A 22,929-nucleotide genomic window follows, 5' to 3' on the forward strand; every position below is an offset into this window, starting at 1 on the left:
GGTTTTCTACCTCAGCAGAAGCACAAAGAGTTTTCAGGCTTTTCTACCATTTATTTTTCATACACACACTGAAAAGCAGTTAACAACTAGCGGAAGAAAAGTTATCAATGTGCAGAAAATATCACAAAAACTTTGTATGGAGGCATAGCTGGTACATCTAACACCCTGTGCATATCAATAATTCAAGTCTTCTCATCCATCTCATCTACAGGTACGGAGACATGGTACCGAAGACGATTGCTGGAAAGATCTTTGGCTCCATATGTTCCTTGAGTGGTGTGCTGGTGATCGCTCTGCCTGTCCCGGTTATTGTCTCCAACTTCAGCCGCATCTACCACCAGAACCAGAGAGCTGACAAACGGCGTGCTCAGAAGGTGAAACTCTTTATCTTTCACACCTGATTCAACAGGTAGAATGAAAGATTACATTAGTGTCTGCTCATACACAAGTATGATACTGTATTGCATTAACAGGAGTGTGTGCTTTTCATCTTTCAAAGGCTAAATACTATAACAGAATAATGTAATGTTATCAAGTTAATAAGAATGAATGGGACATTTTGCTTAAAATGGCTTGGTGGGTGAAATGTGTGGATATGCTTAAAATCCTCTGAAAGTCTTTTTTAAATATTTTCAAATCATTTGGAAGTTAAAAGATGTTAATGATTTATCATGAAAAGTACAGAGACGATATGAAACAAGCCTTTAAAAACATTAAAAGGTTGATGGTAAAAAGAGTTACGTTCTGTTAGAAATTGTGTTATTTGGCATTCACTCCAATTCATTTAATTTTTTTTTTTTTAACTTTTTGTTCTATTACACACACACACACACACAGGAAATTTATTGCCGTTTGGATAGACATTAATTTAACATCTTTTTCCACACACATTCCTTATCTTTCTCTTTTGCACACTCGCAGACAGACACACACTTCAGTTCCAAGTACCAAATGTTAGCCAGCCACTCGCCACAATCCCCCTGCAGGCTTGACCTTTCACAAGGCTAGATAAGAGTGCTATTAACTTAGAGAGCAGTCGCTGATAGCTAATTGAGGAGAGAGAAGTCTGATTTGAATCCACAGAGGTGGGTGGTTTTCTAATGAATATCCTGATCTGAATCCATTGTAATATAATGGAATAAGTTCCTTTAAACCTCCATGTGGTCCAGTGTGGCTCCCAGCAGGTTCTGATCAGAGTGAAATATGTTTGACCACTGAGAAATAAAGTGAGGAAAGAAGAGCAGACACAAATGAAAGCACTGACTTAGCTAACTTAACAGTTTAGATTTATTGCATGATACGCGTTCGTTGATCGACTGATGGAGCAAACAGCCTGTCACTCAGCATAAAACTAATGTGACAACAACCAACGTGTGAGGCCATCAGGTCATGCTATATGCCCATTTATTTCTGCAAAATTTAGTTTCAGCTATCAACAGAAAATCGGAGTGAACATGTTACAGAACAGGAGGACTGAGACCAAGAGTGAACTTGTTGTCCTCCAAATCTGCTGGGACAATTCTTTGTTTTCTAAATGTTTAATATCCAAAAAAAAAAGCTTTGTATTTTAATCCACTTTTTTCCTTTTTTTACTATAGAGTTGGTTACATATATCTCTATGTCTGTAGTGAGAAGCCCACACATACTACACACGTACACTACATCAATCCATTCTTTTAACATGCACAGGTACACTGAATCAGTGTGTTTGTGAGCGAGTTTTGCTGAGTTCCACAGTTACTTTTTGAAACCTTTTTGGCTTTTATACATTTAGATCTTCTGTGTAAATACATATATAATAAAATAAAAAAAAAGTCTCCACTCATTTTCAATAGGAAAACATTATAAAATCTTCTGCCAAATGCATAAATTTTAAATGAGTATAGACAGAATTAGACAACAACATTCATAAGGTAATCTGTAAAGTGCTTTCTTGAAAGTTTCCTTTCATAGTTAGGTGAAGTGTGGCTGTGTTAAATTAAATGTTTTAAAACTTCCTGCAAATGCCCTGCAATTATCTGCAATTATGCTGAAATGTTTCATTTTTCTACATTAATGGTCACAAAACGTGCTTCCAGCAGCTATGATCAGATGCATTCAAGGCTCTACAAGATGAGTTGAGTAACACATCTCATATTGCTGCAATGGGCTGCTGAGAAAAATGCATGCTGTCATTTTGGCCCTTGCAACCCTCCTAAATATTATTGTGGACCAGCCACACACACCAGTATGACAACAGCACTTATGTACTGTAGCAGCTCCTGCAGGACAGCAGGGGGGACCTGTAACAACACCGTGGCATGGATAGTAGAGTACAGAGTGTGAGATCTTCACCTGCTTTCCAGGCTCTTTAGAAACCATTCTGATGGGAACTGATGGCTTCTGTGGGAAGCAGTCCAATCCATAATAGCATCCCACACCCTGTAGAGCCTAAAGGAGCAGCCTGACCCAAACATTGTGGTACCAGACACTTTAGGGCATCTTCAGATGGTGTGTGTTCACAACCTGACTGGTCAGAACTCTTTTGGACATATCACTAGGTTTTTATAGCCAATTAACTTGTTTTTTGTTTTTTTAGATATAGCCGCTATGAGCTCCAAAATAAAACAAGTAACTTGATCTGTTTTATATTAGGTCTGTTTATTGGCTCTACCACTCTCTTTTATCGCATCTCCTCTAGTCTCCCTGTGCTTTCTACATCCCATTTGTCTTCATTCTTTTTTAACAACATGCAGCTCCAGGCTGTCATTGCTATCATGTAGTCATATGGGGGTTTGACTTTATAAAAAGGTCTGTTCATGTCCCCGCTTCTGAATTAAAACAGAGAATCCGAACAGAAGTTAATGATAGTCATTGCCTACTATACTAACTACTAATGTGTACTGGCCTCAGTGTAAAGTAAATTATCTCTTTTTCAGGTTCAGAAACCCACAGGAACAAATCCTAATACTCATATTCCAAATTTGTTTTAAAGTTAAGAATCAAACTTGAAAAAGAAGAAGACAAGTTTCTTTTTTATACATGCATAAATCAGCAGTGCAACAGTCAGAGTACTTTTGAGTGTTGAAGTATTAAATGGACTAAGGTCACACTGCTAATGGGACAGCAAAGTCAAGTGAAGCCACACTGCCACATAACAAGTTGTTAAAAAAAATAAGAAAAAAGAGAAAGGAGACATTAGAGTAAAACAAGAAGACAAGGCTGCAGTAGGGAAGAGAGAAGTAGATCAAACCAAAGGAAAAGAAAAGAGGACACAAGAAAAATATAGAAAGTGCAAGAAGAAAGCATGATGGTAAGAAAGGAGAGAAAAGAAGAGGAAAAGGGCATTCACTGAGTAGTTTCAGAGCTCATTTGTCAGAGGTGAAACATTTTTAATGCTTTTTTTTTTTTTGCTTCGGTCAAGTTGTCTGTCTGTTGGACTATGTGGTATTTTGTGCAGTCAACCAAAATCACCAATGAAGTCAAACAGACAGAATCCATCATTACAGGGAGCTGAAAAGGCATACACTTTACAGGCTGTGGAGTAATTTACCAAAAACAACTTGTTCAGCCATGAAATATGTCCTCGTTGTTCTTTGTGTGAGTTGTGTGAGTTGTGAGTGGAGATGAAATGCATATAGCTTTAAACTTAAAATGGCTTTCTTTTATATTAATAATCAGTATCAGTTGGAGAAAAGAGTATTTGAGCTTTCAGGCAGGATTTGTCGATGGTTATCAATTATTTCTACAAGTACTAGCACAGAACACAAAACTCCTTTTGCATGTGCAAACTCATTGCACACGCAAAAAAATGTACAAGCTGATTTACTAACAGAGTGCACTCATGGTTGTGTCTTTCAAAGGTGAAAAATAGTGTTTATGCAGTCACTTAGTATGTATGCCACAATGAATATGCAATATAGGTTGTTTATCTGGTATTTTGCATGCGTTAGAAGGAGAAAATGTAAATATTAATTTAGTGCCTGCAATGTGATCTAACAAACCTGAGAGCAACTTTGTTCATAGAAACTTTGCCTATATTTAACACATGGGCATGCAAATAGTCACACACATGGTCATGAGGTTATTTTTTTTAGCTACATAGGAGCCAATGATTGCGACAATCTGCAAAAAAAAAAACTCTAGTTACTGCATGGTTCTTTTATTTTCAAAAATATTTTGTTATTGTGTTTGAAGAGGGTCAGCTTTGGTAAACACCTGGAGACTTTGACTTTCAAGACCACCAACCAAGTTTGTAACCTTCAAGTTCAAGTTTATTTCTATACCATGCTTGCAATAGCTAAAAAAATAAGTAAAATTTGAAGAAAAAAAATCAGATTTGATAGACTCAGATCAAGCCACAGCAAAACTATCACTAAGAAGCTTTTTATCAACTCAGAAACATCAATAGAATTAAGTTTAGTCTTCCAGAAAGCTCAGGAGAAACTCATCCATACATTAGTAGACTGGATTATTGGACTGTATGGTCTTTTAAAACCCCAATGATTCTCTACCAGCCCCAGAGTAGTTTAGACCCAGAATGCATCTGTGTAATGTTCAGAGAATGTAAACCAAGCACAATTAGATTCAAAGACTTAGTCAACTAGTCCAGACCAGAGTCCACACTAAACATAAAGAATCACCATTTAGCTGTTATGTTGAAAACAAGTGGAACAAACTGAAGTGGAGAGTAAACTTTCCCCAAATGTGAACACTTTCAAATCAAAGTTATAACATTTCTTTTTCATGTGCCTATCATGCATAGGCTAAAGAGAGCTATTTGTTGTTGTCTTTATTGCTTTTATCAGAGTTATCACGGGGGGGGGGGGATTTACACTGGATGAATTTGTAAAAGTACTCATAGGAAATTATGATAAATGTACAAGAGAGACTTCAAGTAATAAAAAAAGAGAACAAACTATGATGGAGCATATCTGTCCCTTCTTTACCAGTAATAGTAATAATCAATGGTGGGTAATAACGACACCACAGTCTTTTGCATGTACCAAAGTATTATTATCTAATATAATGAAGTATAAAGCCAAACAATTTTCAACACTACTTGGAGACTTTTTATCCTGAACACAAAGAAAAGCCTGCAGGTTACTTTATAAATAAACTATCCAACTATCATATACAGCAAAATTGTTTTACTAAAGCAGCGTCCGTCTCATAGAAAACTCCACTCACCTAAAATAGTTTGCAGAGATTCCTGGTTTAAAATGTTTCACACTAAAGCAGAAGAATGGATAGTAGTACTGACACAGTTTTAATTATAGTTCCCGACAATACAGCCACTAAAACTAAAGAGGCATTTCTTGGCATGTTGCTTTGGTTCATGTGACGGGAGGGGGGGGGCTCAACATTATTGTTGAACGCTGCAGAAAAAGTATGGAAACCACTGACTTAATGTAATGATGACAAAACACATGTAAGAAAGCTTAACTGAATTACAAATGCGAAGTTATTGTACAGTCTCTAAAATTTTAATTAAATAAAGCAGAAGAACAATGAAATAGGTTACGTTTTTAATATACAACTTGTTTTTATTAGCAAAGCATTACTGGACCAGAGGGATTGTGAGCTCAGACAGCAGCAGCTTGATCCAAAAACAGCCGCAAAATGTATGTAAAGATAGTTCTGTAATGATTGTTTGGTGAGAAGACAAAGCGGATTCTGCTTTAACAAAGATCTGACATAATGATGGATGAATCTGTGTCAGTTAATCAGCAGCTACTACACAACTGTGCCACAGCAATGAACTGTTGCCCATAGCAACAGCTACCATTGCCCTAACAGATGCTGGTTAGACTATGAAAGTGTTGCCTAATTTTTCTATACAAAAGAAAACCCTTGATGTACTAATTCTACTAAAATGAATACATATAAGCTCAAAGAGTGACATGCAGTAGATTGATCTGTATATACCAGAGACCACCACTGTTTCTGAAAATCATCAGTGAGCCACACTGATGTGAATAACACATTGTTTCATCATGATGGCCACTGTTTGCAGTTAATTTTAAAAGTTAAACTCCTCTGTGAGGGGCAAATTTTATTTGTTAGAGACCTTGGAGGAGTTAAAGATTAACCTAGATATCTTATGACTGTGCTCAGTAGCTGATCAGTTAATCTAGTTTGATCCACAGGCTCAAGGTTTCCACCTAGAGGGCGGGGGGGTAGAATTTTTCTCGCTCACCACTCCAATATCAAATTGAGAAGTAATAACATTAGAACCTGATGACAAGATTAAGTTATTTGCCTGATAAAAACCATGTTTACTCTGAGGATAATATTGATCCTTCTGTGACAACAGGCTATTTAGACATTTGGCATTAAGTATATTTGACTTAATATATATGACAGTGACTATATTCGATTGTTTAAAATAAAACTTTCTTAGATAACAACTTGGACTCAGCAAACCTCAGCAAAAGCGCAGAGCATCAATGCAACAATTTATTTGCAAATTATTTTTGCAAATAATTCATTAAATATCTATATTAATTCACTTACTAATGGAAGAAACAACATAAAAGGAGTCAGTGGTTCACATAATGTATTCATACATTCACAGCTGCTGTTACCAAAGCTCAGTTTTCAGCATTCCTCACACCTTCAGGGGTATCGAGAGTTTCACTGATAATCTCCGAAGCATCCAAACTAATTCCATTTCTTTTGATTCATGTCTGGGAAAGTAGATATTGCTCTGTCTGCCTCCTGCTTCCGAAATGCATTTATGGAGGAAGGAGAAAGCAACAGGACAAGGTTAAAGAAATCTCTCACCTTATATGTCCACAAATCGTTGGAGCAACAATACACAGTTGTTTTAATAACCTCTTCACTTTAAGAAATGCCCGATGCAATTTTTCTCTCATTTCCTGACAATCTCCTTTACTTTGTTCTGTTATCACATCTATAGTATGAAGGAGATTTATTGTTTGGCCTCAGAGATTGAAGTTGTATATGTCTCTATTTAAGTGCAAGCCGACTCTTCTGGGAAGAAAAGTAACTGTTGAAAGAGCATATAACTTATTTTGTATTCAGCAAACAAGTAGCGTGTCCCTAATTTCTCCATTTTTCTTAGGCAGAAAATAAAATAAAAGGTGTAAACAAACAATTGGTGATGTATTGAAATCACAGTTTAAACAAGCAGTTGGACTTTGCTTTATATTTTGTTTGTACTTTCATTTTCTTGAATTTCAGGAAAGTTCACTCGTTTTAAAGCTTCTCCTGTCTTAAGATTAAAATTCAGCATGGCTCTATTTTAACAGGATCAACAGAGAATAGTTTATTGTGAGAAACTGGCAGCCCTTTGTTGTTTTTAATTTAAAACTATAAGTACTCAGATAGCTCAGACCTTTTCCAAACCTTGGCATTGGAGAATACATAACAGTATTAAATAAAGTTTTGTTTCAATGTTTCCATTTAAAATGTGCACAGAAGACTTTAAAATTTGGTTTCTTTTTCTTTGAATTAATTGCTGAATTTTAAATTATATTTATCTGTATTTTTATTTCTCAATTCATTCCACTTCATCAAAATGCCCCTATTGCTATTTTAAAGACCCTCATAGTCCTCCACAGTTATAATCATTTTAACAGTCTGTTATTAAAAATATTTCCAGTCAGTTTTCTCAACATTAAGGTAAACACTGTGCCTTTGTGTGTCCCTTTGGGCTGGTTTTGATGGGCCGATGTAATTCCTGAGAAATTGGGTCTCCTCCACCAAGGAGGTTTTGCTTTTGTCCACTTTTATCTGTTTGTAAATAGCTTAAATTCTACACAGCAGATTTTTGTAATTTGTTTTTTTGTGTCTTGGCCTAATTTAGATTCCATTACATTTTTGGGAGTAATCTGAAACAAATTGTGGTCACAAGTATTTTCAAAAGGATTCTTCACAATATGGGTGGAAATTTGCTCCATGTGCTTTTCTAGTTTCTATGTAAACGAGGCATAACATGTAAGGAAATTGATTCATTCTTTCCTTTAATTATACAAATATGTGTAGTATTTATACACATTGTTGGAAACCTTATTGCCACATTCATAACTAGATGTAACGTATGCAGATTGTGCTTCTATGGAATAAGCAACACAGGCAGCAAGCTGACATTAGTGAGTGATGTAGTTACACATTTTTGGCAACAATTTGAGAAAAGCCATCCCTCAGCATCCTTCATAACTACTGCTCGTGTGTGTGTGTATTTGAGCAAGGCTACCATACCAGTATAAAGCCAAAACCATGGATACCATTTCAATTATATATATATGCATGTCCATGGATTCAAAATGAAATTGTTGGGGCTCCCACATACTTCTGAGAGCTTTTTGGTGAAGGCTATAATTCCAAGCTGAGTAAGATGTGGAACCATTCTTGTGGTGCACAGTGAAAGACAGAAATTTCAAAATGTGGAGGAAGAGCATAACAAGAGTAGCTGTGTAAATTATCAGAGATTCAGTGATAAGTTGGGAGACTCTCACCATTAAAGAAGCCATTAGTCACACTGTGTGAGCTCACACCCACCCTGTCTGATACAGTGGCCTCTTCTTCCCTCTTCCAGAAAGCCAGACTGGCCAGGATAAGAATAGCCAAGTCCGGCAGCGCTAACGCCTTCCTGCAGAGCAAACGCAACGGACTCCTCAACGAACTGCTGGAGCTGACGGTGAGAAAGACCTCTGACACACCGCTAAGACACACCAACAGCAAAGTAGGCATGATGAGTTGTGTGAGGTCATTTATTAAAAGTGGCAATTGGAGCAGATTGCATTTCCATTTTAGACTTTATTATTATTGTTCCTTCTTAAACATACCCTCCTAATTATTTCAGTCACTGCAACAACTTAACATCTGAGGTGCAAAAGTACACTCCAGCAAAATGGCAACAATTATTACCACAATTAACCAAAGGACCATTTCAAAGTACTTCAGAGGCTGTTGAAGAGCAGCAGAAGTTGGACTCATTACACTCCTGTTGTTTCACAGGGCAGTTCTGATAGCAGAGGAGTCATGTATATAATCCTCTGTTGGGGTGTTATCACTGTAATCACAAAAAGTGCTTTTCTCAGTTGTCTTCCTGACTTTTAATCCATGCGTGTGAAAGCTAAAACAAGAGAGATTGTTTTACTAGCTTGTTAAGGAGCTCTTGGTGATAATTAAATTGTAAGAGCATTAAAAAAAAAAGCTGACTTCAAAACAAAACTTCCACTGGACGGTAAGACAACTGAGACAGCTCAGATTAGCTTTAGGATGTTGTTAAACTTCAGACAGAGCCAGGCTTTCTACCCATGACTATTTCGCTGGGCTAAGCTGATCATTTGCTGGCTCTCCATCCATACATACCTCAGAACAGCATTAATGTTATCTCATGTCTCTTTTCAGGAAGTGAAAAGTAGTCATTTTTAGAATATCTGCCATTTACCATCTTTTTTACACATCCACCACTGTTCTCCACTTTTACATTTCTCTTACAAAAACAATAAATAAATACATTTTACCACCATGGAAAAATGTGTTAGGTAATGCATGAGCAAATTGCCCATATCCTTCTCATCAAGTCCATCACTCATGCTTTCAATGACATACTCCCCTTCTTGCAGATGGCTAACAAAATCCATTTGGATCTAATCGAGTCCAGTGTGAAAGCTCATGGGTGTCTGGAAGTGGTTAAAATTATCATATAAATGCCATCTGTGAGTGCTGAGAGACCCCTGTCCCTCTGTGTGTCAGTGATGAGGCTGCCAGAGTCCTGGTGCATCAAATTACAGTAGTGTCACCACTGTCAGTCAGTTCAGGGGTCCGGGGTGAAAGTGAGTGGGCATATATAACAAAATGACATGTTCTGTCACAGCTTATAGATTAGAAGTTCAGCATTAGTCTGCTTGCTTATGGGACTTTTTGTTCTTTAAGAACTGGGTTTTTTTTGTTTGTTTGTTTTGTTTTACAAATTAGATACTTACTGCTACAGAAGGGAATTTACTGATTATGTTGTCAAGCTTGAGGATAACCCCAAAGAAGAGTGAAGGAGCTAAGTCTAATAAAAGCTACTGAGAAATCACTTTACCACACTTTATCACGCTTTCCCGTGATTGACTTCACTCAGATTGCTTGATTTCAGCTTCAACAATCTTTATTCCATACACACGTCCCTCGCACTGCGGTCAAAAACCACTTGCCCTTCCCGGCCAAACATCTACCAAACCAGTGACGCGTTCCCCCTATATGCGTCACTTGTCAAGGTAACAATACAGCGCCCTCTAACAGCAACAATGAGAACGCAACTAAACGAATTGGCTCATATAAAGAGCCCATTACAGCTTCACCCTTTAGAATGTTGAAAGCAAACTGGTTCATTTCCACATGTGAGACCAACAGGAAGCTTTTCTTCCTCCAAGTTTCATTTGCCTGGTTGCAGATGAGTGATTTATTTATTTGTATTTGGGTTTTTTTTTTTATTGTTGTTAATGGGACTGGCTTGAGCCCCAAAAAGACAAGCTTTCCTATTTATTAATCTGATGAAGCTGAATGTGACGGTGTCATGTGTCAGTGACACCAACACGGTGCTTTTCTCTTAGAAGCAGGAGCAGCCATCTCTCCTGGTCAGACAGATTGTTGTCTAACTTGTTTCCATACAATTTTTTTAAATTTCGTTTTACATACATTGAGCTGGACTGCTTTCAGGATCTTGCTTAAGGATGGGTCAACATGCTGTGAAAGTAGGAATCAAATCACTTCTGAATAATGATCCCTCTGCACCATCAACTGAGGCATAGCCACCAACAGGTCTTTCTTTTTCTGATGTTATTCCCGATCTAACCTTTATTTCTGTGGAGGTTGTCAGGCAACCTGGAGGCGGTGTGATACCAGAGACAATCTGTCATTTATGGTATATGAGTACAACCTGTGAAGCATCACACCAAATCCAGGTTTGTGACAGGTTTCATAAATCTGACCATGTATCCTAAAAGATAAAACTGAGCTTTCCAAACTTTTCTGTCCACTTTTTTACTTACTATCAGTAGATGTGGCACCTAGCCATGTCTTTCATACATACACACATACATACACACACAGTCAACAGCAAAGATGCTGCACCACACACAGTGGAACTGAGGGGAAAAGTAATTTTTAGATATAAATGCAAATGATTAATTTGCTACCAAAAACACTATTTAAAAACTTGTAATGGGGCATGTTTACATACTTTTGTGTGACAACCCTTTCCTGAACCGAGGATATCATGTCTTGTAGTAATTTAAGTTAAAGGTTTGTTTTGATTTTTATAAATCTTCAGATGCTAAACAATTTTGAACCAGTTTTACTGCTTTTTTTCAGTACGTAAAGTTTATGTTACATTGTACCAAGTGATTTTACTGGGTGGCAGGTCTGAACTGTAAATAATTTTGTCTTGCATCCATTCATTGTCAAGTCTTAGTGTTGTTTATTGTGCAGGTGGAATGTCAACATATTTCACCAAAAATTGTCTGCATTGGTTAGGCACTCAAAGATGTGCAAGTTACCCATGCTATCTGTACTTCATTGCATCTTCATTGCAGCTTGGTGCTGAACTGCATGCTTGCATGAATAATCCAGTCTAAAGCCTGAAATATGCCGTGTCTATGTTTGCAAAAGAACTTAGACTTTTGATCCATCAGAAAAAGGGGAAATTTCTGTACTCTGCTTTAGTCCATATTCGATGGGCAGGGGTCCAGAGAGGCAAGACGCATTTCTGAATCTTGTTTAAATATGGTAATTTTCTTCATGCAGTGCTGCCTGAAAGTCCAAGCATCTTTGCCATTCTGTGCTTGCGGTCAGTCAGTCTTGTGTCTTGCATATACTTTTCTTCCATTTATGTTAATGATAACTGGTATTATTGTAAATGATAAAATACTCTTATTTTTGTTAGTTGTCACTTCAGTTTTTACACAATGTTTTCTTTTTTTTTTTTACAACACATCAAATTATATGCATTGGACATCTGAGGATTTAGGTCTTACAAAAACATGAGTAATCATGTAAAATTAAGGTTATTAGACTTAAACCTTAAAATTGTGGGAGATCTCCCTACAAGCCATGAATTGTCAGGTATTTATTATGTGCAGGCAGCAGAGGAGCCAGCTACCTTTCAGCAGAGTGGACCAGATAAGACAGAAATAAAGTGTGGTATGGTCAATAATAGATATTACTCATTACAACAACCAGCAGGATCATTTTTAACTTTGGCTAGAATAAATATGTGAAATATAAGAATTTTTGGGTCTCTGTAAACCTTTAAATAACAGCTTTGAGTCATTTTCAATGACAAAAACAAAACTTTGTTTACAGATTAGAAATAATTTTATATACTATAAGCACTTTGACCCTTTATTTCACAGAAAAAAGAAATGTTTAAAACATTACTTCTCCAGAGTCAACACACAGAAAGACCAATGATCAACCGATCAACACAAATGGAGCTTCTGTCTTTTTAAGGATAAAAACAGACCCTTCCTACTAAACCCCTCTAAAATTGTTTATGTACTCAGTTAACCTATGTGGGTGACGGTCAAATAACTCATGCATGTATAAATGATGGGTTAGATTTCTATAGCACTTTTTAAGGCACCCAAAGCGCTTTACATTGTATCCATTATTCATTTAGTCCTCATTCCTACTTGATGATGGGAAGCTACATGTGTCGCCACCCTGGGGAAAACTGATGGAAACGTATCAGCCAATCCACACCAACACAACTCAGCTGCTTGTGGACTGAAATGGGCCAAAGCTCACTGCTGGAGTCTCAAAGTTCCCCATTTTTCCTTCCCTTTGTAGAAATTAAAAGAAGTCAAAACAAGAGTATGACCATTTCTTAAGTAACATTTATTAATTTAATGCAGTCCCAAAGAAATAAAAAAAATATACACACATTTTTCTGTTGCTTTTACATCACAACATAAAGTCAAGTGTTAAAGGCATTGTAGATGCAGTAAATTGAACAACATGCTCCATAATGTCCCTCAGTACAAACGATAGTAGGTTTTAAGCATTTTCCCACACAATATCATAGTCAGACATACTTTAGTAAATAACTTGATTGCCCTCCTGCATGTGTAGCTGGACAAGGACAGTGATTCAGTCAAATGGCTACACAGACATCTAACTGCAGATTGACTTAGCTATAGATGTAATGTGTTACATTTTGTGCTCGATGGAAAGGTTAACATGACTGTTTCATCTGGACAGAGGAAAGTTTGCTTCTGTTTTCACACGAAGGAACCTGATACCTGGAAGCTTTGCATAGATCTCTGTAGATGCAGATTGTTGATTCCTTGTTGATTCCTCTGTGAAGGGCAGATGCTCACATAAAGACTAGATCTAATATCATTCTGTTTCACAGACCACATCAGTGTATTGTTCATGGCTCTGAAATCTAAATGTGAGTCCTTGAGCTGGACCACCTCCACCCAAATCCTCAGAGTAAGAATTCATGCTGTGGAGAGAAAATTAATTTATTTTCACTTTTCATGTTATTTGGCAGTTCTGATTACACTGAGACAAAGCTTAAAGGGAGGCTTAGCTTTGAAAACAAGTCCTTTTTGGAAAACTCTCAATAAGCAGTTCCACAAGTTTGTGTTTCTTTTCTTTTCTTTTGTTTCCTCCGCATGCTTTGCACATTTTCTTCTTTTAGACATCAATAGCTATTCAGCTACCTGAACATCAAATGACACTCAGTTCTACCTTCTTTGATAATTAAGGTGGACAACTGGCAGTAAACACAGATTTCAAATTTATTTGTTCGATAAACTGAAAATGGAAAGAAATTGGCTGTTTTCTTGTAACAATCGAAACCATGTGGAAAAAGGATTTTTAAACCAACCCCTCGCCGAGAGAGATAGAAGGCTGAGAGATTTGTTAGGAACCAGAAAAAATCTGGTCCATTATGTAACTACCTGGGCAGCAAAAGTTTTTATGGCAAACTGCTCATAAGAAACACGAGGGAAATCAACAAGCATAAGTCAAGATTTCCTTTGGAAATGGAAGAAAAGGAGCAGAACAAGACGCATCACTGATTTTGCATTCTAAGTTAATATCCTAAGTCTTCAGCAAAATGAAAGCACATTTCAAGCTCTCGGTGAAATCTGGTTCATGCCCAAGGCTGTACCAGCAATGTCTGAAATGATCTTTACCTGTTCAAATGTGTGTGTATTTATGTGCTTTTGTATGTGTGTTGTTACTTAGGGTACAGAGGAAGATGAACAGAAGCTGGCAAAGTCTGCCTCTCTGTTAGAGAGCCAACACCACCATCTACTGCACTGTCTGGAGAAAACCACTGTGAGTAAATATTTCTGTTTTTCACTCTTACACTAATCAGCATTTGATTTTTCACGAAGTCATCACTCATTCTGTTGGAAGCATGTATTTACTGTAATGAATCCAAGAGAAACATCATAGTAATATTTCCTAACTCTCCCAAAGGGCAAGTAATACATATTTTTTGTTCCTTTAATGTTGGCTGGTTTGAAGTTGACACTGTATTTCAGTGTAAGCATATGTCTACAATCAGACTCAAGGAAGTTTTCTGCTGTCAGATGCTGTCAGTGCTGTCTATCACCGTGACAGCACAGTTTTCCCTCACCATGAATTTATAACGAGGAAATCAGTCCAAAGCAAGAGAGAGAAATTCTTGCTGCACAGCATTAGCATGTCACTTTGACAGTTTTGATGTGACATTCTAGGACTGTTTAAGGGAAAAAAAGGGAGATAAAAGTGATGTACTGTGTATAAGTTCCTTATCTAGGAAAAGAGCTAGCAACAAAGTAGAAAGGATTTAGAGTGACTCATTAACTTAACCCTATAAAGCCAAACATATTTTGATACATTTGAGACAATTTGCATCACTTTAGGTTGAAATTATATATATATATATATATATATATATATATATATATATATATATATATATATATATGTATATGTATATATATATATATATATATATATATATATATATATATATATATATATATATATATATATATATATAATTTCTGCTGGGCAAATGCATAAATCGAATATAACCCAAAGCCATTATGCAGACGGCTACTTTAATACACTGAGAGACTCCCTAATAGAACAAGTGGCTTCAGAAGTTCCATAGTTATTTTTATTGAATGATTCAAAGTGCAAATAGGGTCATGTTTGTGTGGAGCTTGTGTGTATGCATGTTTTTTTTTTTTTTTTTATAACACACACACACACAATATTAATATGACACAATCAAGTGCTCCACATATATATATATACATATATATATATATATATGTATATATATGTATATATATATATATGTATATATATATATGTGGAGCACTTGATTGTGTCATATTAATATTGTGTGTGTGTGTGTTATAAAAAAAAAAAAAAACATGCATACACACAAGCTCCACACAAACATGACCCTATTTGCACTTTGAATCATTCAATAAAAATAACTATGGAACTTCTGAAGCCACTTGTTCTATTAGGGAGTCTCTCAGTGTATTAAAGTAGCCGTCTGCATAATGGCTTTGGGTTATATTCGATTTATGCATTTGCCCAGCAGAACACAGCATCCAGACGATCATTCTGCTTGCCTAAATGCTGGACAAGACACAAAAATATATATATATTTTCGATTTATGCATTATGTATCATTCAAGTCCTTTGGTTGTTATCATATATTTACTCTTTGTTTTTCTCCCTGTTCTTTTCTTTAACCATCATCTTCTCTTTAGGCTCATGAGTTTGTAGATGAGCAGATGTTTGAGCAGAACTGTTTAGAAACGGCTTTGCAGACATATCCATCACGCAGCCCCTCTTTGGCCAGCCATGACAGCCCTGAAGTTACCTGCTGTGGCCGGAGGGGGAAGAGGAACACTGCTCTGCCCAACGCCAGCCTGCCACCTGCCCGTCCCATCCCAGCACAGCAGGGACCGCTGCAGGAGCTCAGTGCCATCACCATACAGTGTGGTGACCCACTGTCACACACCACCAGGTAAAATTTAGCAGAAAAACACACACACATGTAACGGCATCAGAAGAGACTGATTTAAAGAAAAAATAAGTCTGATTAATCTTCTAAGTAAAAGTGTTTTCTTGAATATCTCACCTTGAGATCTGAATGGCTGCTTGCAGAAATTATTTTCTCCATTTTTCAGCTTGGTAGAGCTTTACAAACATGAATGCTAGCATAAATAAACTCTTGTTTTAGCTGTATACAGCTTTATTGAAGCTTGAGTAAGCTATATAACTGTGACATACTAAGCATCAATTTTAAGACTTGACCAAGAGTGTTGCCTGAAAAGATGTCATTGTTTATGTAAGGTTCAACAGCGCCCTCTAGTGCCTGATTCTTTTTTTTTGTTTGTTAAGATTTTTGTCTTTTTGCATACTTTGGCCTGTCCTTGCACTAAAAGCCATTTTACAGCATCATTCAAGTGACGCATTTATGCTAAAATTGAACATATGTGGTGCTTATGACATAAAATATCTTCAGCTGTAATCCTCAGGAACATTTTCACAAGAAGTCTGTGCTGAACTGGAGAGATTTTTAGAAGTAGTAGAGTGTCAGCTGAATTCACATTTTCCAGTTTCATGGCGGTTAATGAAAACAAATCGACAGTTATATATATATATATATATATATATATATATATATATATATATATATATATATATATAAATATGGCCTTGGAGATTCATGTCAGTTTTGAATTCTCAAAAAATTGTTACAGCATCTAAAATATAAAATTAACGATGTTTAATAATAAATCAATGAGAAAGGCCTAAATGCTTTGAAACTAAAATTAGAGTAAATTTAGCATTTTATTCTAAATCCCTAAAGGGATTGACTGACAGTGACTGACAGTCACTTTTATAATTATTCATCTGTGGACTACCTGATCCATAAATAACCTAGTCATTGCAGCTTTAATCTGTAATATTTGGTGTCTCTGTCTGTCCTTTAAAAGCCGTTCAAACCTTAACCTGAAAAGTGATGATGGCAGCAGGATCAACAGCAAAAGTGGCCGCATCACCACGGCAATCATCAGTCTCCCAACACCTCCTGCTTTAACTCCTGATGGTGATGGCCTTCATGGGCTGCATCAGCGAAGACCCCCACCTCCTCCGGGTCTATCAGCTGCCCCAACCATCCAGACCACAACGAGCTCCGCTTGCACCAACATCGTCAAAGTTTCAGCTCTGTAACACTCATTCGGCTGGATGTAAGTCAACCTCTGAAGGAAGAGGAAAAGGTAGAAAAGGAGGAAGGAGCAGGTACCAAAACAATAATGGATGCACTGTGTTCCCTTCCACAGGGTCAGTCCCAAGACAGGTGTAATATGGACAGATAACCAGTGGACTCTAGATCTATTAAAGTGATAATCAACACTCGTCATGCTGTGTTTGTACTGTAGATAAGGTTTGCTGCATTTCTAATAGTTTCTAACAGCAGTGCAGATGTTTTACAACACATACTGTGGAAGAAGAGCAAAAGAAATTGTGCAGTTAGCATAAACATTGCCACAGTTTAATAACATACCAGATATTGACAGTAAATTTAATGTGACTTCACAGTGAAAAACTTGTAAATTTTAAATATTGAAAAAAGAATTTAAAGACATTGATTGTGAATTTGTTTGGTCTTGTTTGTGTTATGTGTTGTCTTAAGTATTTTGAGGAACAAATATGAAATTTAAAAAAAAAAAACATTTTCTTTATGGTGTCATTTGACAAGTTGCGTTTTCCAAAGTTGCTGATATCATTAGTGAAATGGGTGTTTCATGAGTCAGAGCCAGAAGAGTGATCCTGTAAAATCAAACTGTGTTTTAGTTGCCAAAAGTTCCCAACCAGATTGAGAAAAAAGAAGAAAAGGTGGACCAGAAAATGACTTGGAGTAGAGTTGGTAATATTTTGATAACAGCTCAAGGAGAACGTTGTTTTGTATGCATCTTTTTGCACATCATATACAACGGCTAAGAGAACCAGTACTAATTTTCACTCGCCTTGCTGTAGCACCTTTATGTTTATATGTTCATTGTTTTTGCAAGTGTCATTCAAATTTAGCAAAAGCATTTGTTGTGTTCTTGTAAAGCAGTTTTGACAAAGTAATTTCTATTTAAAGGATACAATGTAATATTGATAGTTAAAGGCATCCAAACTATCTAAAATGATCATTATGTGAAAAAAAATACCATCTACAATGTTGTTAAAGATTTATATGTGTGGCACTCTAGAGATAACTACTGATCTGGTGGACTCTGCTCTGCTCTGTACCCTTGTGAAAAACACTTTACAACTTACCATACAGCCAGTTAACGGATCATTAGCAAGCATATGCAGAGCTTGACATCAAGGTGTTGGAGATAGTTTTAATTAGGCATGCTGCAACATGCAAACATCTAAAGCCTACAGGACTACAGCCCTTCAGGAATAGAATTGGACATCTCTGCTTGACTATCACATCTTACGTTGTATATTGTGATTGTATGAGGATATTATTGCATAATCTACAGGACAGTGGTTCATGAGGACCAAGGTTGGGGATCCAAGCTTGAGGTGCTTCCATCTTTAACACATCTGACTCAAATTAATGGATTATCAAGAAGTTAATATAAGAAAATATTGAGGAGATCCAATTAATTTCATTCAGGTGTGTTAAGGTGAGAACAATCTACAGTAATGTGGCCGCCAAGGACTGACTTTGGACATCTATTGGAGAAAAGGTCACTGTAGTATCCAGTCTACCATCAGTCCAGTGCAAGAAGTATTTTTAAATTGTCTTTAACACAATCCTTTATTGATCATGTTAAAGTGCAGGTTGACAAGCTGGAAGGTTAAAGATTTATTTATAGACTTCTCACCTCTTATTATTTTCTTCACCACCTGACCACCTGACTGGAGGCCATGGCTGTGATTAGTTTCTTTGGCGCTCTATCACTAAAGACTGCACTGTGTAGTGATTCAGCTATTTTGTAAAATTGCAGCTGAAACTTTTATTTCACCATGCTGCACACCACACACACATTATGTGCTACATTAAAAGTCAAACACCAAGGTTGCTACAACACTTGATTGACTTTAAAATATCTGAAGTAAATAGGTATATAGAATGATGGTGTGTAGTAATTATGAACAGTTTTTTGAGTAATTGGGTGTCACTTTGATGTTAAGTGCTCATATGGACTAATACAATATATAATCGTAGCAGAAATTTAATGTAATATTCCTAAATATGTTCCCGTTGAGAACAAGTAGGAGTTGTTACGTTTTCAATACATTAATATCAGCCACCAATACACAAAGTATAAGTCTTCTCCCTGACTTGTCTCTTGGTTTAAAAACAGACAAACCACAACTGGTCAGAAAGCCTTTTTTTCACAACCACTAGTTTCTGTAACCTGCAGAGAAGTCAGAAACATCCTCAGTTAACTGCAGTCTGAAAGTCTGCCACTGTATATCAGTACATTGTAGATACATGACTTAGAAATAAACTAATGAAAAATCTGATCGTTTTATGACATTGTAAATGAAAGGAAAATACAGCAACTGATAAGGAAAACTCACTTGGCACATCCATCCAGGAGGCTGAGGACAAAAACTAATGAAAGACTCTGATATTATGATTCTTATGTTATTATATTGTGAATTAAATAAGTGGTTATATTAGCACTCACCAGACCTCTTTCCTCCTATCTCCTGTCTTAACTCCTATCTTACCTCACCAAGGCAAGTAGAATGATCAGTGCTGAACAAATTAGCTTTGTCAAAGGGGAGTTTTATGAATACATTAAATAAAAATGTCTGAAAATATTGCTCCTCTTATTTCTTTTTATGTATTTCCTGTTTAATTACATAGTAATTCTGGAGCTGACAGGGAGGGGCACAGAAAATGGGAGAGTGAACAGAAGAAAAAAGCGGGATATAGAAGAGAAGAAAAAGAAGAGAACACAAAAGATAGAAATAAAAACAATTACACAATTTAAACCAAAAGGAAAAATCTGAAAAACATGCAGCTAATACACTTTAAAAGAAACTAAACAAAAAAGCATCGAAGGCATTTGTCAGAAAACACAGCAGACAATCATCAGGAGCATCTGTAAGTAGACAAAGAGGGAAACAATGTCTCAAATTAATGTGAGTCACTGGCGGGCAAACTTTTAGGTTTTTGTTTGAAACTGACAGCAACAGATTAGAACAAATGAAAGATTACAGCTAAATAAATAGTACAACCCTTGACATAAAATCCTAAGGTTGCCACCCTTTAGGATATTCATTTAGCTTTTTTTATGTTAAACAGAACAAACAAAAACAAAGATATGATACAAAACTACTGTATGTAAAAGCTTTTAATTTCATCACAGAATCTTCTGAGGCGTGGACTTTCATAATGAGAAACACTTATCTTCATCAGTCAGCTCCTAACCTAGTAGCATCTTAACAGCTTTGCAGGGTCAAGCCTTTTTTCCTCTGTATGCTGATATAATGACTGATATTTACCCTAAACTTGACAAAAACATCATGTTGCTTGTTTTTTTGTTTTTTTTTTCAGGCAGTCATCTTTACTTTTTTCATGAAAACCAACACCATTATAGTTCTGGTATCATCTCATCATGGTATCATATCATTTCCCAGTGCATGAGAGTATTATCTTAGTAGCATTACATTCATACAGTCATCCACATTCTGTGACTGATTCGTTTAATTCCACTGTTGCTTTTTTCTACTGGTTAATTGTGAGTGATGGTTTGCATTTGTCATTTTTGTATGTAAATCACCAATTATCCTGTTTGCCCATTTTTATTTCGCTTGTTATTGAATGTTTTACTTTCAGATTATATTGTTTTGCATTATTTGTCTCTGCATTTTTAATTCCTTCTAGGTTAGCTTGTGTTTCCAGTTTACAATCCTCCCAGTTTAATTTTTTACTTGATTCAGATTTTGGAAACTACTGAATGGAATCAAGCAGAAGCTTTTGCATATTTCCTGTGCTGGTATTTGTTGAAGAAATGATAATTGCAGGGTGGTTCTCCATTTGTTTCCTCTTTCCTCTTTCAGCTGTCATGAAGGAAATATTTGCCAGAACTTTTTTCATCTACATAATCCTAAAAAAAAGTATTCACTTTTTTAGGTATACTATATCTACTATGCCATGATGTTCAGCTTTAAAATACATTTGTTTGTTCAATATTTATTATTCAAATTTTTCACGTAGTTTAAATGCTAAATAAACCTCCAGCATTACTGATGTAATCTCATTTTGCCAGGAGTTTTATGATGCTACATCCTCAAACCACAGTTAACTCACTGCTTTTTTTTTTTTTTTTTATAAAAAACCATATATTCAACACTGAGATTAATCATTTTGTTTTGTTTTTTGTTTCTTATGTTTTTTGTTTTTGTTTGTTTTTTTTGTTTGTTTGTTTTTGTATTTTAACATTTCACAAAAGTTCTCAGTGTTAAAGATTAAATAATAGTGGCTGCTGAGATAGAATTACAGCAAAGGATGGTAACGCATCCTGAGATTTTTAAAAAAAAAAAAAAAAACTTATTGTTCTGTATCTGTTAAAAAAAAAATGTCTGTGAAAACCTGTGCTTCAGATTAATGCTTATTTTTACAGAAAGGGCAGCCGCAGCGTCTCAAAGATGCTCACAAGATGGCAGCAAAGACATGCTCTCTCTGAAACAATGCAACTAAATGTCTAATGACTCCACTCTGGTCCAACTCCAAATTTCTACAACTACCTGCTGCACATTATTGCGCATTTAAATTGCTGTTTTGACTAGTTTGTGACTAAGTGAACTATAGTTATCTGTACCAAACAAGCAGTATGTTTTTGTGTTGCTTTGTTCCTTTCCCTGAAGTGGAGCCTGATGATTAAATTCCATGCATTCTCATTCATGTGTTCTTGCTGTATTGGTATATTTTGTGTTTATATTTTTTTGTTGTTGTTGTTGATTTTCTGTATTTAGTCATGTTTGAAAACTGAGAAGAAAAAAAAAAGTGTTTTGCCAAACTGCAAAATTTTCCATCCTCTGTAATGCAACATTACAAATCCTTTAGATAATATTTTCTTCACACTGTTTTGGATCCAAATATTGAATGTGATTTCAGTTGTGGTGTGAAAACCTGAATTTCGGTAACCACTTAAACTGTCTCTCAACAGTAGGGCCTCTTGCTGTATCTACACCTTCATCACTTCTCAGACTAGAGTGACTAATGTGCAATGATACCTGTCATGTATAATAGACTTGACTTCAAAGGTATTGTTTTAATCACTTTCTAAAAGTCTTGGCATTGCTGTTTGTGTTGTTTCTTATCTTTTTATCCTGTTGAACTCTGCTTTCTGTCTGTTTGCTGTGTATAAAAGTTTCTGTCAGTTTGTTTGTTATAACATCTATGAAGTGACAGATAAAGATTAAAATCTGCCACAAACAAGCAAGTTCAATCTTTCTTCTTTCCGCTTAATCTGCCTGATTTTCAGTGTGTGAAGTAAACTTGCCATATGTCACTAACTGATTTGCCTCATGCCATACAAATGAAGAAAAAAATATAATTTAGCAAAACATGCTAAATGAGTTCTGACTTTTAGAGAATTACATAATCAGACTGCATCTGTAGTTCTCCGAGAACTTAACCACAAACTGCAAATGTGGGAGTAAGACAAAATAATCACTTAGCTCCTCTTTCTCAGTTTGACCTTAACTGCTGCAGTTTGCCAGTTTAACTGATAATTGAAAAACTATGCAACAGAATGAGAAGTTGAAGCCAATTTTACATAGACCTATGATTTAATGACTGATCTACTTCTGCTAAAAATGGAAGCAAGGTTGAGGATGCTTCATATTTACACAGACATTCTGGAGAAGTACCTTTTAAATTGTCTTGAAAAATTCAATAAAGTGCATATAAAGAGAAAAAAAAACCACAAC

General features: G+C 36.0%; 1 protein-coding gene across 1 annotated transcript in view; it reads left to right on the forward strand.

Moving 5' to 3' along the window:
* The window catches only part of LOC306757834 (A-type voltage-gated potassium channel KCND3-like), a gene marked incomplete at both ends in the record, with an annotated part of 98,408 nt that extends 81,203 nt beyond the window's left edge, over window positions 1–17,205 (forward strand). The window contains 5 exons of the mRNA XM_079242987.1: window positions 212–374; window positions 8,543–8,644; window positions 14,197–14,289; window positions 15,732–15,991; window positions 16,968–17,205. Coding sequence (XP_079099113.1) covers window positions 212–374; window positions 8,543–8,644; window positions 14,197–14,289; window positions 15,732–15,991; window positions 16,968–17,205 — 856 coding nt within the window. The remainder of the gene's footprint in view (window positions 1–211; window positions 375–8,542; window positions 8,645–14,196; window positions 14,290–15,731; window positions 15,992–16,967) is intronic.
* Window positions 17,206–22,929: the final 5,724 nt, after the last annotated feature.

The sequence above is a fragment of the Telmatherina bonti genome, assembly GCF_933228915.1.
Source record: "Telmatherina bonti genome assembly, chromosome: 6".
Taxonomy (NCBI): Eukaryota; Metazoa; Chordata; class Actinopteri; order Atheriniformes; family Telmatherinidae; genus Telmatherina; species Telmatherina bonti.